This window comes from Sitophilus oryzae, unplaced genomic scaffold (genome assembly GCF_002938485.1).
Source record: "Sitophilus oryzae breed Bouriz unplaced genomic scaffold, Soryzae_2.0 scaffold_1067_pilon_pilon, whole genome shotgun sequence".
NCBI classification, from domain to species: Eukaryota; Metazoa; Arthropoda; class Insecta; order Coleoptera; family Curculionidae; genus Sitophilus; species Sitophilus oryzae.
In genome coordinates, this window is record NW_022145690.1 from 1,286,762 (window position 1) to 1,308,552 (window position 21,791).

The 21,791-nt window shown below is 31.6% G+C and overlaps 1 protein-coding gene across 2 annotated transcripts; it reads right to left on the minus strand.

Annotated features, from left to right (window-relative positions):
• Nucleotides 1-7,052: 7,052 nt before the first annotated feature.
• Nucleotides 7,053-21,543, minus strand: LOC115879473 (NEDD4-binding protein 2). 2 transcript variants are annotated; one of them, XM_030896371.1, is made up of 6 exons: nucleotides 21,326-21,543; nucleotides 21,076-21,261; nucleotides 11,451-13,969; nucleotides 10,717-11,153; nucleotides 10,535-10,611; nucleotides 7,054-7,601 (listed from the first exon to the last, which is right to left on the minus strand). In XM_030896371.1, exons 2-5 carry the CDS (start codon nucleotides 21,197-21,199, stop codon nucleotides 10,539-10,541), a joined length of 3,153 nt encoding a protein of 1,050 aa, XP_030752231.1. In that variant the 5' UTR covers nucleotides 21,200-21,261; nucleotides 21,326-21,543; the 3' UTR covers nucleotides 7,054-7,601; nucleotides 10,535-10,538. The 2 variants fall into 2 exon arrangements, with proteins under 2 accessions (XP_030752235.1, XP_030752231.1); XM_030896375.1 differs by lacking the exons at nucleotides 21,076-21,261; nucleotides 21,326-21,543 and adding an exon at nucleotides 17,263-17,370 and having other exon boundaries at nucleotides 7,053-7,601.
• Between the last annotated feature and the right edge of the window lie 248 nt (nucleotides 21,544-21,791).

Genomic DNA, 21,791 nt, shown 5'->3' on the forward strand with positions numbered 1-21,791 from the left:
GTCAATAGACTGGCGGTCTATAATATTAATTATCAAAGTTGTCTATGAATCGCTGGATCCCCAAAACACATTCACAAATTGCAAATTTTCTTTAAAGTGCTTTTAGTATTTTTTGTATAATTTAAAAATACAGGAATGCTGATGAGTTTTTCACTTTGTTTTTAAATAGGGCCATATTTACTCTGATATTTATAAAAGTGCCATTGTTTACAAAGTCCATCAGCGGTAAAGTTTAGCTGAGTTTGACGTAAACCGCGGTTGCGCGGTTTAGCTTCCGAGTATTTTGTCCTTAGAGAAGGAAAGAGAGACTCTCTTTCCTTGTCTAGGGTATCGTGAGTTTTAGTGTCGTCTCCTGGCGAATTAGCTAAAACAATAACCGTACACAATATTGCCAGATTGCCAATTGCCACTGCCTAATAGATTTTATGTGCCAAAATGATTTTACAGTCAAATAAAATAATAAATGAAATCATTTGGAAACAAATAAGGAGGACAGACAAGCAAAAGTCCAATTAGCTGCATAATACAAATCTTTCTAAAACACAGTTATATGTTGATGTTTAAAATTGATCCTATAAAATAACATGGACTGTTTCTTACATAGTTCTGTAATAATTCGGAACTGGCAATACCGCATCGGCGGCATAAAAACATCGGGTGCATCCGTGCTGCGGTAACGCACTGCTTTTGCTTGTCCATATCCATGTTAACGTAGACTCCTAGTAGTTGAACTTACAACAGAAAGAGACAGAATTAAAAAAAAACGTTTATTAATTTTCTAAGATTTATTTTATAGAAGTAGCAAATATAAACATATATAACACATAGATACATAATAATTTGTTCGTGGAATAATTCTTCGTTCAAAAAAAAAGACTCAGAATTATCCCAAGGTTCATATCTATACATAACAGCCACTTATGGATAAAAACAAAATACCAAATAAAATAACCCGATATAATAACCCACAATAAATCAGAACAGCATAAAATAATATATAAGTATGCATTAAAATTTCGCCCTAAAACTCTTATTTACAGTCAGTAAAATAAAACTTTTTTAAGATATTTAATTTAATTAATATACAGTAGAACTTCTCTAGTTCGGATCGGACAGGCGCCAAACCGGACACTCCATTAGTTCAGCGTCTCTTATCAACCGGACAATTTTGATATTTTTACCGTTTTATTCCGGATGCAAACAAAATTCAAATACAAATGACTGAAAGTCCGCTTTTTTTTGGGACAGTGGACGGTTAGATGCAGTATCAAAGGCAGTATGTAGTATTTTCTTTATAGTACAGTTCGTCTGCTGGATCTGTGTCTATGAAAGGAATGCGGACAAAAAACATTTAAATAAACAGAAATATATTTTATACGTCGATATGACGAGTACGTCACCGCAAATCGCTCCGCCCACTCATTTTATTGGCTACTTGCAAATTTGTCGAAGTTTTATTGATGGGACGCGTCGTCTAATTTTTTACGAAAAACATCGAGAGAATATCGTTTCCCCTCTCACGGATACCCCGTAGCCACAGAACGGACAGACGTACTGTACAGGAGTCGGGAATATCGTAAAATTAAGTACCGCTAAAAAACTTATAAGTGTTGCTAAGCCAACTAAACGACTCTTGCTGAAGAAATATAAGATTGGTTGCATTGAGAATGAAGGAGGGATACATAACATTTCTGTTCCATATGTATTGTTCCATTCTATAGTCCGTCTAGAAAGTATCCGGAATTTTATATGTATTTTTTCCTGTAACACTCTTAAGACAACAGTAATCCATCACGTAGGTTGTGCTGATAGTAGGCTATGACCAAAATCGCATGGCAACAACACCATCTGTCAAATATTGTTGATTGTAAACCGGCTTAAGATTTGAGTAATAATGTCGCAAGAAAAAAAAAGGTGGAATATTTGTATAGAAGGTGTTCGAACCGTTAAAAAATTAGTGCAATTGACTGAACTCGGAAAAAGGGCAGTATACAGGGTTGTTCACCACATACGACACGGAGTATTGTAGCTAAACGATGAGATTTTTACAAATTGTAAGTTTGGGGTTCGTTGAAGGACTATTAGAGCTACAATTTAAAAATATTTTTACAAGATACAGAGTGTCCCAAATAAATAAAAAATATCAAAGTTGTATTTTTTTAAATGGAACACCCTGTATATTATTACATTTTTAGTTTCTACGATTAAAATAAAGGTAAATTTGATTAAGGTTTATTATACTTAAACCTTACCGTTTTTTGAAATATTTTCAATTTTGTGAAATTGCAGTAAAAATTTTAAAGCTTCATTTCTCCAAGGGTATCAATGTTTTTAATACTAAATATTTAATGAAGTTTATTTATTGATCAGTTATTATGTTGCAATAATAAAAATAATACTACCTTATACAGAGTGTCTAAAAATTTATTTTAAATAATTATTAGCTTCAAACCGCAATAACAACTTCTTTAATTTAAATAGAATGCCCTGTATATTTTAGGAGAATCAGATGCACAATTAAATTGTCTATCAAATTATATTATACCATTTTTTACCAATCCCTTCAAGTTTTCGTAGAAAATGCATTTTCTTATAATTTAGACCTCATTTATCAATATATCCATGGAATATTGACATTTTAGATTGTTTTTAAAGCAACAAATGTACAAAATGTACAGACTAGTAATATTATCGTTTTTAGCAAAACGATAATATTACTAGCCCATTTGTATGCAAAAGAAAACTATTTAAATCTTTATAAAAAGAGTATACCATTAATTAAATATAACACCATTATTTCCGCCCATATACTAATTAATTACATACTTAATTGTGTTCGTTAATAAATTATTATAAATAAATGTGGATTTGAGTCAGAAATTGATATAATAATAAGTTATCAAATTAAAGTCTCTGTTGTTATAAATAAGCATTTATTAAAAAATGAAATATCATTTTTAAGGTGTTACTTTTTATCACACTGTCTAATGCCCATACAAAATTCAGTTTTTTAGTATTTGGAGCAATTATGATTAATCAACACAAACAGTCAGTTAATGTAGTTTGAATACTGGAATCATATTAATTGGTCCTCTTTAACAAATATTTAAACAGTTTTTTATTTTTAATGAAATAAACGAATTATATCGACAATATTAGTATCTGTACTCTTTAAAAATTTGGTACATCTTTAAAAATAATCTAAAATGTCAATAGTCCATGGGTATATTGATAAATAAGTTCTAAATTACAAGAAAATGCATTTTCTACGGAAACTTAAAGAGATAGGTAAAAACGGTATAATATAATTTGATAGACAATTATGCATCTGATTCTCGTAAAATATACAAGGTGTTCCATTTAAATTAAACAAGTTATTGCCGTTTGAAGCTAATAATTATTTAAAATAAATTTTTAGACACTCTGTATAAGGTAGTATTATTTTTATTATTGCAACACAATAACTGATCAGTAAATAAACTTCAGTAAATATTTAGTATTAAAAACTTTGATACCCTTGGAGAAATGAAGCCTTAACATTTTTACTGCAATTTCACAAAATTGAAAATATTTCAAAAACGGTAAGGTTTAAGTATAATAAATCTTAATCAAATTTACCTTTATTTTAATCGTAGAAACTAAAATGTAATAATATACAGGGTGTTCCATTTAAAAAAATACAACTTTGATATTTTTTACTTATTTGGGACACTCTGTATCTTGTAAAATTATTTTTAAATTGTATCTCTAATAGTCCTTCATCGAACCCAAAACTTACAATTTGTAAAAATCTCATCGTTTAGCTACAATACTCCGTGTCGTATGTGGTGAACAACCCTGTATAAGACAATAAAGAGGATAAAAAATGGCACAGATATGAAGCATGGACCAGTTTCAGGAAGACCGCCTAAGATTCGCGAAAACAATTTAAACGCTTTAGTCGCATTAAGACGACAGAATCCGCGCTTAGGGTTTCGCAAATTGGCTAACAGACTTGAAATTCAGCGAAAATTAAAAGTGTGTCCAGAAACCGTCCGCATATCACTGAAAACATAAGGCTACATATCAAGGAAGCCAAAAAAATCCCTGCAATAACACCTCTACAAAGGCAGCGAAGAATGGATTTTTGTCAACGTTTCAAGAAGATAATTTTAATGTAATGTTTTTATTTCTAACGAAAGTTGTTTCCAGCTTGGTGGAAACCACCCAAAAATCCTATCAAAAGAAAATGTTACCGTTCAAGTTTCAAAATTTCCCACTAAAATAATGGTTTGGGGAGCAATATCTCAGCGTGGTGCTACACCTCTAAGTATAGTTGATGGAACTGTTAATAGTGCAAAATATTTTGATATTTTAAATGGTTTTCTTCTTGAAACGGCTCATGTTTTATATCCAGAGGGGTGTCGTTTTCAGCAGGATAATGCATGATGCCATACGTCTGCCACACGATTTGGGAACAATTCCATGGCCACCAGCTTCACCAGACCTTAGTCCCATTGAAAACATATTGGGACTAATGAAGATTGAAGTGGAACGAGCCTGGATTACAGGCCTGGATTACCGCCACTGAACATTATGGTGTGGACCTAGTTTCGGGTATACCTGGACGTTTAGTTAAGTGTTTGGAGTTAAATGGAGGTTGTATAAGTAAATAAAATTAATAATTTGTTATAAGTTTTTTAACTCAAGTCCTAAAAATATATATCGATAATTGTAATTTTGCTTTCTTTTTTCCGGATACTTTCTAGACGGACTATATTTTATGCTGTTCCGAAATTTAATATTTCAGATATAAAAAATCAGAAATACCAAGAACAAAAATCAAACCATGTACAAAATAAAAAAAATGTAAATGAACTTAAGGAGAAAAAGAATTTCTTTCTGGTATGAAGAGTATAATAAGGCAGAGACAAATTGAAGAGAAAATACTGGGCACTGGAAACAAAGGAAACAAATGGCGACTTAAGTGAAACAGAGAATAACAATATTGTGTTGAAAATGAAACTTATTATATTAAATAAATAATAAATTGAAAATGAAATTTATAGTATTTACTGGGTTGGTTGGGTTAGAAGAAAACAAATAGGTTAAAATGTTTCTTCGCAAGATATTTTGCTTTTGAAATCAGTAAAAGAAAAGGCTGTTGAAGCAACAAAATCCAAAGTATGTGTACGGATAAAAATCGATTCATTTTGAAAAAGAAAACAATAAATTGAAATCAATCAATTCAATTCGAAATTAAATATTAATTTCACATTTTTTGACATTTTGAGTTTAGGTTGGAAACAATAAAAGTATGAATCCATAACATCAAAATGTTCCTCCAGTAATCCGGATGCTTCATTAGTTCGGCGATGGCTGTTCCAATATGTGTCCGAACTATCAAGGTTCGACTGTATTATAATCAATATTATGTTTTCAAAAAATATTCTTAATAATGCATATAATTGCACAAAAAAAAGTATCTGTATGACTAAATTATTTGACAAAGTGGTGCAAAAACTAAAAAAAATATTTTTTTTTTAAATATACCCTGTGATGCAATGAAAAATATGTCATAGTAGGTGTAATACGAAAAATGACACTTCATTTTGAGATTACCTATGTCTAATAGCTAAAACTTGTTATCATTAAAATAACAGAAAAAAATACAAATAGTTATATTTTAAAACTATTGAAGTGGTTTTACAAGGATTTCGAATAATACACTAGTAAGATTCAAACTAAAACGTTATTATAAATAATATATAATATTTCGTTGAAGTGTTATTGCTGTGCCTACTATAACGTGGTTTTCATTTCGGCTTCAAAAAGTTAGGAAGACGGTCACTGAATTAAAATTATTATTTTATTATTAAAAATTCAAAATAAAGACTGGATAAAGTCAAATTACTTAAAAAATTAATCACAAATATTAAAATATATTTTGTAAAATAATGCGTTAAGCTAAGATATAAGCTCTATATACCTTTTTCATAATAAAAATTGACTTATAAAATTAACGATAAAATATATTTGAATATTGTTGGTGGTACGCAACCAACATACAGGATATGCCAAAGGGTTTCAGCAAATGATTTTTTTATTAACGAGTTATTAAGAAAAAGTTTATATGACATTTTTTCAACAAAGAAATACATTTTTGATTTGAAAATATCAAAAAATGTCTAAGAGAAAAGTTGTTCAGAATTCTATTTCACGTCAATGAAAACGCCAAACCAAAAATGTATTATATTTTTTATTAAAAAAATAAAATATTTTTTTGGTATGAATGTTGTAAGACAAAGCGAATATAATAAAAGTAATTTCTACTGCAGTACTTTTATTTTACTATCTCGCAATAAATTGTAAAGACTGAACTGTAAAAGATTTTTTTGTAATTCCCTGTATATTTATGAAACTTAGCATGTAGACGTTTAATTAAATTCTGAACAACTATTATCTTTGACATTTTTTCGACATTTAGACCCCTAACCCCACTTTTGGTTACTGAGCTTTCGTAATTTGCTATCATGACAGTAAAGCTGTCATAAAATATAAGCTATAATGATTTTTTTTTGTTATTGGGTATGCTGAAAAAATTCCACATACATTTTTTTTTAAACTCAGTATTAAAAAGCCTCCTATTTGCTTGTATTTTGTTTACATGCGTTCCTATATTTTGTTCCATTTTTGGTACACCCTGTATAAATGATACCCATTCGATTTTTTTTTTCGAAATATGAAATCAATGGCTATAAAATTCAGAATAAAAACGCTAATTAAGATACACTTATTCCTAATTTCTTTTAGAGAAAAATAAAAACGATTGCTTTGCTCACAACTGGGGCGCTATTCTGTACAATGGTCGGTATCGGTAAGTTACCGACAGCTATCGGTACGTATTTGTATATAGTAAACATGTGTTGATTGTTGTCATAGTTACCGATCGGCCCTATGGCAGATATCGCAAATTTGAACCGACGACTCTCGGTATCTCTACCGTGAGATTAACAAGGGCATGGTAGAGATACCGAGAGTCGTCGGTACAAATTTGCGATATCTGCCATAGGGTCGATCGGTAACTATGATAACAACAATCAACACGACGCTCATTGGCCGTACGTACCGATAGCTGTCGGTAACTTACCGATACCGACGATTATACAGAATAGCGCCCCTGGTATGGAGAACGGAGAAAACAAATATATACTAGCTGTTTTTCCTACCACAAAAAAGCTTAATCTCATTCTACACTTTATATTGCTTATGATGAGCTTTGAAGACGTTTAACAGATAGATAATAAAACGGTAGCATGGTGCTTAGTGAAATTGAGGATAATTTCAACCCAAATGTATTTGTCTTTAATCAAATACTCAACACTAATGAATCTATTATATAGGAAAAACAACTAATATTTTTTTAAACACAACATAAAACAATATAACCTTAAAATTAATTCATGGTAACTTAAAAAACCTTGAAAAAATAGAACAAACAATTTTTAAGACTTAAGAAACAACGATAGTTAAAATGAGAAGAGGTTTATTAAAATTAATTGTACTTGTACTCACACTTTGTACTTTTCAAGGTTCTTGTTCTTGTCATCCTGGTTGTATCTCTGAAAATAATAAAGAAGAAATTAATAAAATTACATTTTATATATATGATCAGTTTGAATTTCTAATGTTTTTGTTTGTATTTTTTTCCCTTTCTATAGTTTTTATGAATAATATTATTTATTTTTTATACTTTACTATATACAACATATACTTTTACTGTTTGTATAGAATTATTACGTATCAAAAGTTACAATAAATTTTATTAATATACAGGTTGTTAACTCGACAGTTACTTATAGGGGAACAGAATGGCAACACTGCCTATTGAGAACGCATGCATTATTGATTTTTCTGCCAACTCGTCCCGTCGCGTCGTCTATCGACGAGCGGGTCGAGGTTGCCATATTTCAACCATAAAACTCTTGCCGCGAGTAATGAACAAATTAACAACCTGTATATGTTATTATTATTATACAATAAGTACAAATAAAGTATACGATATTTGCCCAACTGGCAAAGGAATAGTTGCAGTAGCAACACTAAAAGAAACCTTCCGTCAACTCGACTGGATCAACAAAGGATTAAGTATAGATGAAGAATACCACCTAAGATACGCTGATGACATAGTTCTAATTGCCAATAGTCCTGAAGAACTACAAGCACAAATTAACGAACTAAATACAGCCAGCAATAAAGTAGGTCTCAAAACGAATTTAGTTTCTAAAGAAATGTACAACGAATTGGTAGACAGAAAAGACATTCTATAGTAAATAATAACCAAACGACAAAACCAAAAGCCAAAATTAATCAAACCAACAAACCAAACACTGGAAATAGTAGAATATATTTGGGCCAATGAATGCGCATCTCGGGATCTCTACTACCAGAAATTAAGAGAAGAATTAAGTCAGCATGGAGTACTTATGGAAGAAACTCAATCATATTCAAATCTTTAGATAAAGAATGCTACTTTATCTAAAGAAGAGAACATTCTACCAATGTGTAATATGCTGGGAATAACCAAGAGAGATCGTAAAAGAATAGAGTGGATACGGCAAAAGACCCAAATGGCAATGGGCAGGACACCTGGCAAAAAGGACAGAAAACAGATGGACCACAAAAATTACGGCATTTTATCCACGAAGAATCAAGAGACCTAGAGGAAGACCAAACTTGAGATGGGACCATGATATTAGGAAATTAGCAGGGATAACTTGGGCCCGCATAGCCAACAATAGACAACAATAGGCTCAACTACAAAGAGAGTATCTAAATATGTGAGCTACACCATAATTGGAAATGGTTGAATAAGTTGAAAATGATGATGATGATGATACAATAAGTAAGTAAAGTACAAGTCGCAGTGTTTCCGGCAGAGGACGGCCCACATTGGGCCAGAAACAACTTAAAATGTGGAATAATTCAAAAAAATAAAATTGAGAAAACCCCTTTATTTTTAATTAATAATCAGAAATGGTACAAAAGTTTTTCAATATTATTGGTTCATTAGGGCCCACTGTGCGGTCCCTTGTTATGGAAAAAAAAGTAAAGTACAAGGTTAGTCTGAAAATGTTCCGACCTCATCATACATACAGCAATATTCGCGCAACATTTGTTGCCCAACAGCCCTGACTAGCCATAGGGTCATCCTAATTGATTGAAAAGAAAAACTATTACTTGACAAACTGAAGGCAGAAATCGCAACAAAATGATCCTATCTACAGTAGAAGAAAATTATATAGTGAAAATTCAACGATTTACAGTTTGAAATACTGGACCGTCCTGCATATTCACCTGATTTATCTTCCAGCGACATTTTTCTTCAACAAGCCCAAAATTTGGCTTAGAAAACAACAACTTTTATCACCCTCACGAACAATTATTTAGGTGACAAAGACGCCAACTACTGTTCTGACGAGCGGTTAAAGTAGCAGCATTGTTGGTAGAAGCGTTAGGCTTCGTGAGAAGATTATGTGGAAAAAGGAAAATAGATTTTCCAAAAAATGTTTTGTTATATCGTGAGGTCAGAAACTTTTTAAGCTTTAGCAAAAACTATCTATACCGGGTGCGTCTCAAAAGTGTCTCACGCCTATAATTTTTTCAGTTAAAACGAGATTTGGTATGATAATATAAGACATAAATGAGAATTGATCGACATATATTCAATTGTTTTTGGTCACTTCCTGTTTCACCGGAAATGACAACTTTTAATTTTTTAATGACACCCTCGGTATTTTTTTACTTTATTCGATAGAAAATGACACTCTGAATAGAATGACATATTATATGTCAACATTTGACATTTTCGCATATGGTTTATTTGAAATTGTTACATGCGGTTCATAACGACAATTTGACTCGAAATACCAAATGTGGTACCAAATTATTCATAAAAAAATGTTTTTTCCAAATATGCTAATGATCCACGCTTGTTCCATTTAAAAAAATTGAGGTATAATTAAAAATACAATTTAGGTAGGTATCTCTTAACCGGCCAGGACAAAAAACGAAAAACATCAGATGATCAAATTTATTTTTCCAAGGCTCCTTGATTAAAAATTAGTGTTAATACAACCATGGCACTTTAGATTGAAATTTAAAATACGATTTTTTTATGCGAAAATGTCAATCAATAAAGACGCTAAGCTTGAAAGTTAAAATGCATACAGAAAATCTAATTATTTTAGTACGTGGGCAGAAATATTTATGGGATCAGCGAGAATCGCATTATCAATATCGCAATTTAAAAAGGGTCTCTCATTCACCCATACCATCCTTCTTTTGCAAATGATTCACCGTCGTAAGAAGGTATTTCCTAGAAAATATAAATTCCAAACCAACATTAGAACTATTCCTGCAACTGCTGCTCGCAGCTTTTTATCGCAATCAATGTGCAATCTCAACGCCATGTATTACAAATTCCGCGCGTATCCGTATCACTGTTAGGGAAGCCTGTATGTTAAATTATAATAGCTCTATTTTTGACACTTACCGTTTTATAATTCGTTGCTCAGTTTTGAATTTTTTGTTATTTTCACTTTGAGCAGTCCAGGATTCAGCTGTTTATACCTAGAAAAAAATTAAAAAAATAATGATGTAATAATTACCCTTTTACTTTAATTTGTCAAATAAAACCGCTAGAATAAATATTCAAAATAGTAATAAAATGCTTACGATAGGTGGCGTTTATTCAAGTGGCCCTGAACCGCAGGCCTCAACCTCGGTTTCCCCTGACTGTTGTTCCCTCTGCCTGTTATTATCTGCAACTCCTCCACAATTTTCGACGTACTATGTCTCAGAAGATTAATGTTCATGTCCAAGAAATAATCTAATGACGGTATAGCTTCCTTGACGTAGAGAAAGTGTAGGTCCAGCGTATTGAAGTCTTGAAGTCGCTGCGAATGCTCTCCGAGAAATGCTGTAGCTGCTCTGCTATTGGCCCTCTCATAGTAAAATGTTTGTTTAGCTGCTAAACTTGAATAAAATTGGGCGATCTCGGTGTTGCCACGTTGAAAGTGTCTTTGGGCTTTTTCATATAAACTTGTACGTTTTTGGAGGTACTTTTCCGCTTCCTGGCGGTAGTCGTTACCGGAACAGGCTTCTTCATCAGGCTATAAAAAAATAAAAATACAGTGTCAGTAAGAAGGTATGCATCAATTTATTTTGTATTATCAAGACAGAAAAATTATGTATCGCAGTTAAGTTTTTGCTTATCTAAAAAAAATGATAAACAGATTTCTGCAACACTGTATAAACTTATTAAATTTATATTGGTATTAAAAAATATTAATTATAAAATAAACCTACGTTATGCATGTGTTTTTTTTAAGGTTATGTTATTAAACAAAACTAAAATAGTCTCGAACCAAACATTTTAAAATACGTTCATAAAAAATCTGTGAACTTACTTCAATATCATTGCAGCTCTCATGAGCTTCCCTCATTTCAGTCAACACGCTAGAACTCACTGGCGGATCCTTTATACTTTCTATATCACCTCTGATATCATTTTCATCCGTATTTATCAACAATATATCTACTGTATCCTTATAAATGTTATTATGAGCATACAACAACTCTATCAGAACATCTTTATCAACAGATGGAAATGCTTTAAATAATTTTTCCCTAGTTAACATCGCAGCTAGATTATCAGGGTTCAAGTCCTTCCATTTATCTACCTCTTTCTGCCATTTGTTCCTCTGCCGTTCTTCCCTCATGATAGCAGGTATGCCAGTCGCTTCAGAGCATTCGTTTTCAACTTTTTGCGATCCTCCTTGCGCTGCAGCCTCTTGTGCTTCACTCTCTTGCAATTTCCTAGCAAATTCTTCATCTTCTTTAACCATTTCTTCCATCAAAGCTTTCTGAGCGTCCATCTGTTGGTAAACAGACTCTATATAACAGGTGTACAGTTGTCTGGCTAAGGAAGCCGGGACCTGAACGGTAGTTTGGAAGCCTTTGGGGTATATCAGGTTTGGATCGCCGAATTTTTCCTCTAGCTGATTGACGAAGAACTCTCCAAGATTCAATTCAACAGTTTCCCAAACTTGTTGGGGAGAGGATGATCCGCTGTCCATTTCGAGAAATTCAAACGGTTCGTCGTTAGACTCGGGAGATGAGGGAAGTACGGAAGTGTTACTAGTACTTTGTTGTGGATTTTTAATGGGGTATATCTGCTCGATGTTATCACTAAATTGATAATTATTATCATTCTCATTGATAACGATTGTTTCTTTGGAGTGGTTAGGACTAAGTTCTCCGTATTTTCGTTGCTTTATTTTTCGAATATTATCGGAATAGTGAACATCGCTTATTGTAATTTTATTTTCGATGCAACGCTTTAACTGTAACGATTCTGGAGTAAGATGTTTCTGCTTTTTCGTTCTTCTCGTTCCATTCTCACTGTTAGACGAAGAACTACTATCACTATCGACTACAACTACAGGAGTTTCTTCTCTAACTTCTTCACCTTCATCGTCCTCAATAGCTACAGTTAAAACCTCTTCCTTCTGTTCCAACAACAGTTCAATAGTCCAATCAATATCCCGGTTACATTTCCTATACCAATACAAAACATTCTGTAAAGGCACGTTAGGGAATACATTGGTAAGTTGTTCTATGTCAGCATCCTCATCATCGATCAGGTCATCACTAGTCAGACAGCTCTTGTCCAACATCAGTTTCTTTTTTCTTAATTTAGGTCGAGGAAGGAGGTTTTGATTAATGTCCCTACTAAAGGCTTGAACAATTTTTATACCATTATTTTGTGGACTAGTTGATAAATCTGATAAATTTCTTAAAATAACAAAATCTTTGTCATCGGTACCGACACAAGTTTCTTTGGTTTCGATCATGCCGTCATCGTCATCTATAACAACTAGAGGAAGCACTTCTACTTTCTCAAACTCGTTATCTTTCAATGGCGTCACTATATCCCACGAATGGAGAGCCTTTTCGTCGATACCCCAACTTCGAATGCTGTCAAATAGTTTGATCTCTGAATTTTGTACAGGTTTCAATATGTTTGTTTTAGACAATGTATTTTCTTCATACATCAGCAAATTGTCTACGCTGTTAAAAGGTTTGGGTTCCATGCTCTCAGTTTTAGAAGAAAAAGTTGTTTGGTTACTAGGTTCATTAAAATCCATTAAGTTGCGTGTTAGTCCAGGGCTAAACGTCAAATTACTCATACTAGTGAAATTCGGATGTTGTACTTTGGCAGCTACTTCCGGTGGCATATCACATGTCCGTTTAATGGTGTTTTTGAGTATGGGAGGGTGCAATCTCATCTGTGGCGGTTTCTGTAGCTTGTATTTGCAGTCGTACGCCGTAAGAAGTTTCATAGGAGTGACGTTCTTATCGTACCTATCGATCATGTTCCTTATTGTAGCCTTGGGTACTCCGTGTCTGTTTCTCTTGGCTAGTTCGCGGTCATTGAAACACCAGTGTGTGTCCGGCTCAAGAATCTCGAGAATATAACCAAAATCCGTTGCCATAGCTGCATAGGGTTTCATTTCCCACATCTGGGTGTTGGTATTATCAATGATGACAGGGCTATAACCTTTTGCCATGACACTAAACGCTCTTTCATGGTTCCAACCGTGGGCATCGTTAACGAAAATGGAATTGTACTGGTACACTCCGTTTTTCATGAAATAATCGTCCGCGGAGTGTATATGGTCGCTAGGTGAACAATTTTCGAGACCAACGGAACTGTCCAGGATATACTTGGCCAGAGTGGACTTTCCCGAACCCGGAAGACCTCGCATGATGACCAGGACCTTATATCCGTCGTTGATACGTCGAATGGCATTTTCGATATCAACCCTTTTCCGGGATTTTTTCTCAACGGTAGGTGAGCCTCCTCTAGAAACTTCACCACGAGAGTTTCTCGTAATTTTGAACAGTTGGTTAGATGAAGCGTTAACTGAAAAAAAACAAAGAAAAGTAGAATCTATCTTTGTATTATAAAAAATATGGAAACATCTACAATACAACTAAACAAACTTTTTACCTACAGCCTTCATCTACCACTCCAATGGCAGCAGGTTGAAGGTTGAATTACGACAGTATTAACAGTCGACTTTTATTTAAGTCAGAAGTGAGCCTTTATTTTCGTGTTTAAACAAAAACAGCAATATGCTTGATTTAAATAAAACCGCTTTTATATTTAATGATTTTTGGATTCTAGACACTTTTGTGTATAATGTCCCATACGGAACTAACGGAAGTTTAATAACTTTAACAGTTTATAAATAATTTCAATTTTATGTAAAAAAAATCGGCATTCAAAAACTGACAAATAAAACAGCTTTTTAACAAACCAACAAGTACTTTCTTACAAACTAATGTTGTGGGTCTTTAGAAAAGGTTTTACTCTCTGTTTTACTCTATTTAATTTTTTAATTGATTATACAGGGTCGCTGATATGTATGGGAACGGTCGATTATTAGGTAAAATATAAGAGGTACCGCAAAAAGTTAAATATAAAATTTATAGGGATTATAAATATCTATTAGCGGGTAATAAATTTAAGTATAAAGGGTCGGTCATAAAGTAGTGACACATTAAAGATTCATTTTTTAAATAGGACCCCCTGTATATTATTGCATATTTTATGGTTCTTCCTTCAAGTCTAATCAAAGTCTAAAAAGTTTCCGAGTTATAGACTCAAGAATATCACTTAAACAATTCGATTTAATTGATTTCGATAATTGATTGATACTTAATAACATTTGACATTAGTTTTCAAGTTAGCATTTATAGATGAACAAAATGCTGTAGCATCATTAAATGAAACCGAACACATCAAAAATGACACTCTGAATAGAATGACATATCATCTGTCAACTTTTGACATTTTCACATATGGTTTATATGAAATCATAACATGCGGTTCAGAACGAAAATTTGACTCGAAATACCAAGTGTGTGGTATCAAAATATTCGTAAAAAAATGCCTTTTCCAAATATGGTAATGAGCCACCCTCGTTTCATTTGAAAAAATTGACATATTATTAAAATACGACTTGGGCATCTTGTAACTGGTCAGAACAAGACAGTAAAAACATTAGACTATCAAATTAATTTTTTCCAAGGCTCCTTGATTAAAAATCAGTGTTTTTAACATAGCCATGGCACTCTAGATTGAAATTTAAAATACGATTTTTTATTAAGCGAAAATGCCCAAAAATTGGATTAAGATATGTCATTCTATTCAGAATGTCATTTTAGAAAATGACAGATCGAATAAAGTAAACAAAAAATGAGGGTGCTATTTCAAATTCAAAAGTTGTAGTCATTTCCGGTGAAACAGGAAGTGACCAAAACAACTGAACACCCGTTAATTAATTCTAATTTATGTCATATACTAACATACCAAATCTCGTTTTTTTTATCTAAAAAAATAAAAAAGTTATAGGGGTGAGTCACTTTTGAGACGCACCCGTTATATTATATAGGAGGATTTTGGAAACTTAATAAAAATAAAAATTACTTTCAAAAAAAAATATTTTAATTCTGTTTTTTTTTAAATATTGTGAATGATCGTAAACTAAAAAGTATAAAGTGTAATTGAATTGTGTTCTGAATGAAGCTTAAATGTCAAACTTAACAGATACCCGAAGGAAACAGAATAAATTTTCTTGTCATTTTTAATCCAAACCAAAGCAAACACTATCGCCCAAGTCAATGAAAAAAACGTTATGATGCTACAAATCTGTGACAATCTATGTTTATAAATAAAAATTTAAACAATCATCAACCTGTTAAACAATTTATACACTTTATACAGTACGTCTGTCCGTTCTGTAGCTACGGGGTATCCGTGAGAGGGGAAACGATATTCTCTCGATGTTTTTCGTAAAAAATTAGACGACACCTCCCATCAATACAAATTCGACAAATTTGCAAGTAGCCAATAAAATGAGTGGGCGGAGCGATTTGCGGTGACGTAGGGTCAAGTCGACGTATAAAATATATTGCTGTTTATTTAAATGTTTTTTGTCTACATTCCTTTCATAGACACATATCCAGCAGACGTACTGTATACACAAATTACAAGTACTCACCCATTCTAAATCATTAAAATCCACTCTAGATGCACTATTAAACTAACACTGTCAACTCTAACTGTAAGAGCCGAGCAGAGACAACTGCTGTCTCTGAACGCAGACTGAGACTGACGCTCTGAAGAATCTCCTTAAGGATATACTGATGACCAGGGGCAATAAAACCAACCCCTATTAGTGCGATATGCAATATCGTCGTTGTTGGCACAAATATAAAGAAAATTTTATACAATTGTTGTATGGTTTATAATAGTGCATATCCTAAAAATATTTTGTTGCATACAGGGTGTCCCAAAAAAATAATGATAAAGTTTTAAGTTTTGTAAATTGCACCCACCATTTTTCTGTATATACCGGGTGCGTCTCAAAAGTGGCTCCCCCAAACCAAACCAAACCAAACCCCTATAACTTTTTTTATTTTTTTTTCAGATAAAACAACAAAATTTGGTATGTTAATATATGACATAAATTAGGATTGATTGAGGTATTCAGTTGTTTTTTTGTTCAATTGGTTTCACCGAAAATGACTATAACTTTTGATTTTTAAATGACACCCTCTCTCTCGGTATTTTTTTACTTAATATAAATATATAGATATGACAACACTAATAAAAATTATAAATATAAATAATTAAGCATAAACTTTTTTTGCGATAAATAAATAATATTTTCCCCATTTGTTGCGAACTTTTTGGTACACCTTTGGTACACATTAAGTATTTAGAATCATTGCAAAAGAAATTTTTCACCGTTTAAAAGCATCATCGTTCTGTAACAGTAAACCTGATTACCATCACATACCCAAACCGACCTATTAGAAAACCCTGTAAAAATGCGTAAAAAATCTCTTGGTTTAGTATTTGACACAATTTACCTCATAAAAAACTGCTTCGTTTGTCCGTTAGAGGGCTTCAAACTTTAAAAAAAATAAACACATTTTTTAAGATATTTTAAGAACTGTTATTCCAATTTGAATGAGATTTGGGGTACTATAAATATTAGGACAACCTATATGAATTATTAGATTATAACCCCTTTTTAAGAGTATTCAGTATTCAGTGTCATAATGTTATTATAACTGTAAATTACCCTATAAATGTAACATTAATTCTTTCTATTTGTAAATAGCAATTCGTTGTTCGTTACATACCTGTAGTCATCAAAGAGCAATAAAATTAGACTTCAAAGAACAATTTACTATTAAAAAAATCAAAATTAAGTATTTTCAGAAACACCTTGAATAGACACTTCTATTTAATACTTGGCATACAATATACTAAAGAGTAAATAAGGCAGTTTATTACCTCCTATCTATTGAAAACCCCAATAAATAAATACATTAGCCTCTTTTTGTATTATTTTTATTATGATTTTTTATTGGTATTTTAGGATAAAATTAACCTATAAATTCATTCTACGTGAATAATAAATTAGAATCCAATGGAGACTGAATATATTCCCATCTTTGTCCCTTTTAATTTACATTTATGGTATAAACATCTTTTTTAAATGGGACATCCTATACAGGGCGGTGACAATTTCGATGCTCAACATTGGCATCTCAGAAACTACGAGAGATACGAATTCGGTTAAATGGGACTAAAGTTTCGTAATTAGATGTTTGACAAAAACACTTATGAAGAAATCCCCGGTATCTTGATTAGTTTCGGATTTATGTCAAAAAATGAAAACAATACGTTTATATTAAATGACAATATCTTCAGAACTATTGTATCTATTGGAACGTAAGTTGGTAGTTTTATATTTTTGACATCGGCCAATTAGATGCCGTTTACAGAAAATTTTTAAGCCTTCTAGATTTCGCACAACAACAGTCAAGTTTTTGTTTTCTTATGGCCGCCATTTTCAAAAAAGTCTACACGGGGTATCTAATTTTTATTCATTATTATGTAAATTCACTAAAAAAAAGTTTTTTTCAAAATTCGCCAAAGAACAAGTCTGTTTTGGAAATCCAGTTGACACTTTATATGTCGTCAAGTTATTTTTTGTTTATTCTATTAAGTATCAAATATGGATGCACAAAAATGGTATAGTAGAGTTCAATACAGATCAATACAGAACCTAAAATTTTATTGTCAAGAATGCCAGCCCAGACGTTCAAAGAATATTTTACTGTGGTCTGGGGTCTGGTTTCTCTAATTAAATGAGGATTTTCTTTTGCATAATAATGTGAATTTTTTTCTATTAAATGTATCAGAATTTGTAAATAAAGATTCATCTGTTCATAATATTTTTCTAGAAAAAGGGGGCTCTTGAACGCTTTCCCGGAACCATTTGCAAAATTGTAATCTTCCATCGTAATCACCAGCATGTAAAAAGATGTAAATTTGGTGTACATTTAAATTTAAAGTTGTGATATTTATGTTTTTTGATAATTTCCCTACATAAGAACCACTTATACAACACTCGCGAGTTATTTTACTTTACTACTAGAAGTTTCCGGATTTATTTCAATCTGAATGGCACATTAAAATCATTATGCCTTTTAAAATATTGCCCTCTTGTTTCTTAAAGCTACCAGCAACTGCTAAATTTCTTGAAATTCTTGCGAAAATAGTACGATGAGGCTGCGTCCTTTCAGGATACAATATTCTATAACTTACGCATACCATATCGGAATTTCTATTATTTTTAAGTAAACATCATACATATCTCGTGTTTCCTCACTTGTGAACATGTTGACTGTTAATACATTATTTACTATAAAAAATACACTATTAATACTATTTAAAAAATACACTATTTACTATAAATTTTACATTTAAATATAAAATGTCAATTGTATTTCCAAGGCAGACTTATCTTTTGGGCGAATTTTTAAAAAATCTTATTTTTTAGCGAATTTTCATAATAATGAATAAAAATTAGAAACCACCGTATCGATTATTTTTTGCTCTATCTAATAGTATAAAAATTCAAAATGGCGGTCATAAGAAAACAAAAACTTGACTGCTGTTTTGCGAAATCTAGAAGACTTAGAAATTTTCTGAAAACGGCACTTAATTGGCCAAGGTCAAAAATATAGAACTACCAACTTACGTTCCAATAGATACAATAGTTTAATATAAACGTTTTATTTTCATTTTTTTGACATAAATTTCAAACTAATCAAGATACCGGAGTTTTCTTCCGAAGTGTTTTTCAAACATATAATTACGCAACTTTTATCCCGTTTAACCGAATTCGTATCTCTTGTAGTTTCTGAGTTGCCAATGTTGAGCATCGAAATTGTCACCACCCTATATACACGAACAAAACCCTCTGTTGCCTCTGTAGCTAATAAACAAAGCAGAATCGGAATATGTTGATACAGGAAATAAATCATATTTTAAATCAAATATTTGAAATTTAATTATTATTATTTATAATACCACGCACCGGCGCGAAAAAACGGACTCCTTAAAATTTTCATGTATTTTAAAGTTTTATATATTGAGAGACCGATTGTGATGATTTTTTAACAATTCGTAGCTAAATTGTTTGACTTTTTAGTACCTCTTTCTAAATTCAAAATGAAAGTTGCTATCTGTTAATTATACGAGGTAAAACAAAATGTTGACATTTTGGTCAAAGTTTGAAACGCCCTGTGAAGTACGTTAACAAAGCAAATAATTTAAAAATTATTTTTTCATCTAGGCATATCTTTTATCGATAGTTTGTTTTTTGATTCATCCGAATAGCTTTATTTTTTTTGGAGATATTCGCGCTTGAAGAAGACACTAACATTTTTTGAAAAAATGAAATATGTAAATTTTTTTTTCATATTTTATACATTAAAACCACGCCTTTGCTTTTGGTTCTAGTCACCAGACCTATAAAATAGTGTTTATGATTTACGTATTGTCTGTACTTTGAAAAATCATATTATCATTGTCTGTTGGGCAGTTACTCTAGCAAATATGGTTTTAAGTCCAAAAGTTAATATCTACCATGATCAATTATTTAAGCAACATACTTCAGAACTTAAAACCATCTCTACTAGAGTAAACGATGAGTAAACGTTAAAAAACAATAATAATATGACTTTTCAATGACAGTGACATTACAAAAACAATAAACACTATTTTATAAGTATTTATGTTGATGAGAACCCAAAATTGATGCTATATAAATATTTACTGTCTTATTCAAACGCGAATATCTCCAATAAAAATAAAGCTATTGAGATGAATCAAAAAACAAACTATCGAGAAAAGAGTACCTAGATGATTAAAATAATTTTTAAATTTCTTACTTTGTTAACATATTCCACAGGGTGTTTCAGACTTTCACAAATTTCATTTTTAATTTAGAAAGAAATGCTAAAAAGTCAAATAATTTAGCTACAAATTGCTTAAAATATCATCAAAATCAGCCCACTAGAACAAAATATATTAAGCTTAAGTTTTCATGTAGATAGGCAAAATTTAGATAGGCACTTGGTAGATAAGTAAAATATAAAATGTATGATATATTGGCATCAAAGTACAGGAAGGAAGAGAACTGTCATTCTTCTTTCCATTAGGTTTTTTACAACGCAGTTAGATTTTTTTTTATGTATTTTCTGCTAAAATTTAAATGCCCATGACTGCTAAAAACATTTAGCGAGTTTCCCACAAAATTTTTAGATAAAAATGGCTTAATAAGCAGTGCCTAGATTGAATAGCTCTTAAATATATGTTTAATATGTTTACATACAACTCTGCCACTTTTGGAAGTTTTAATAAAATATTATCTAGGTAAGTCCCTCCTCTCTATATTTCATATATTAATATGTTTATGATTTACATCAGAATTTTAAATTTTTTAGAGATATTTGCTGACTGAAAGTAGTGATAAAATATTCAAGGGAATAGCATAATTATTTAGTTTTATTCATTCCTTAATTTAACATTAAAAAAAGTGCTCTAGCTTATTGTCCCAATACTGAATTGACAATATGGTATAAAAAATATCCTCTTACCATCAAATTGACACGATTCTGCAACCCTTCTAATAACACCAACATTTAAAGACTTGCCAAATAACTCATTCAACTGCTTAACTACAATTTCATCAGAGGTATTCTGAATATTACATGAGGCCATTGTTGCTTTATTCCTTCTGGACTATGGACACACAAAGGTAACCACTTTCTTAACAAAATTACCTTGAAAAGGATATAAATTTATGCATAGCTAATTTTATAAACAAAAACATTCTTCTAACCTTACCTGTTAAATATTGTCGTTCCCAACTAATGGAACTTCTCACAGTAGGATTAATAGGGTAATGTATTGACGTAGTTATCTTTTAGACGATATGGAAATATAAAATTAATAAACCACGTAAAAACATTAAATTTACGTTGGTACTTAAAAGAAAAATTGATAAAGTATGGATAAAGTAAAATCAAAACATATTTAATGCGCAGTGAGCAGTGATAAGGCTTTTGTTACTATTCTGTGGCCCTTCGTAACGTAAGCTACCACAGAATCTATTGAAAAATTATTATCAAATCATATATAAAATAAATAACGATAACAACAGTATTGATTTATATTTTATTAACTACCACCCTCAGTATTAACCGATTAACAAAACTAGGTAATTACCCAAAACCATTATCCTTATTTATGAATATTCCCTCATATTCCCGATAAATAACAAATATTTTTGAAAACTGTTTTATTTTTTATT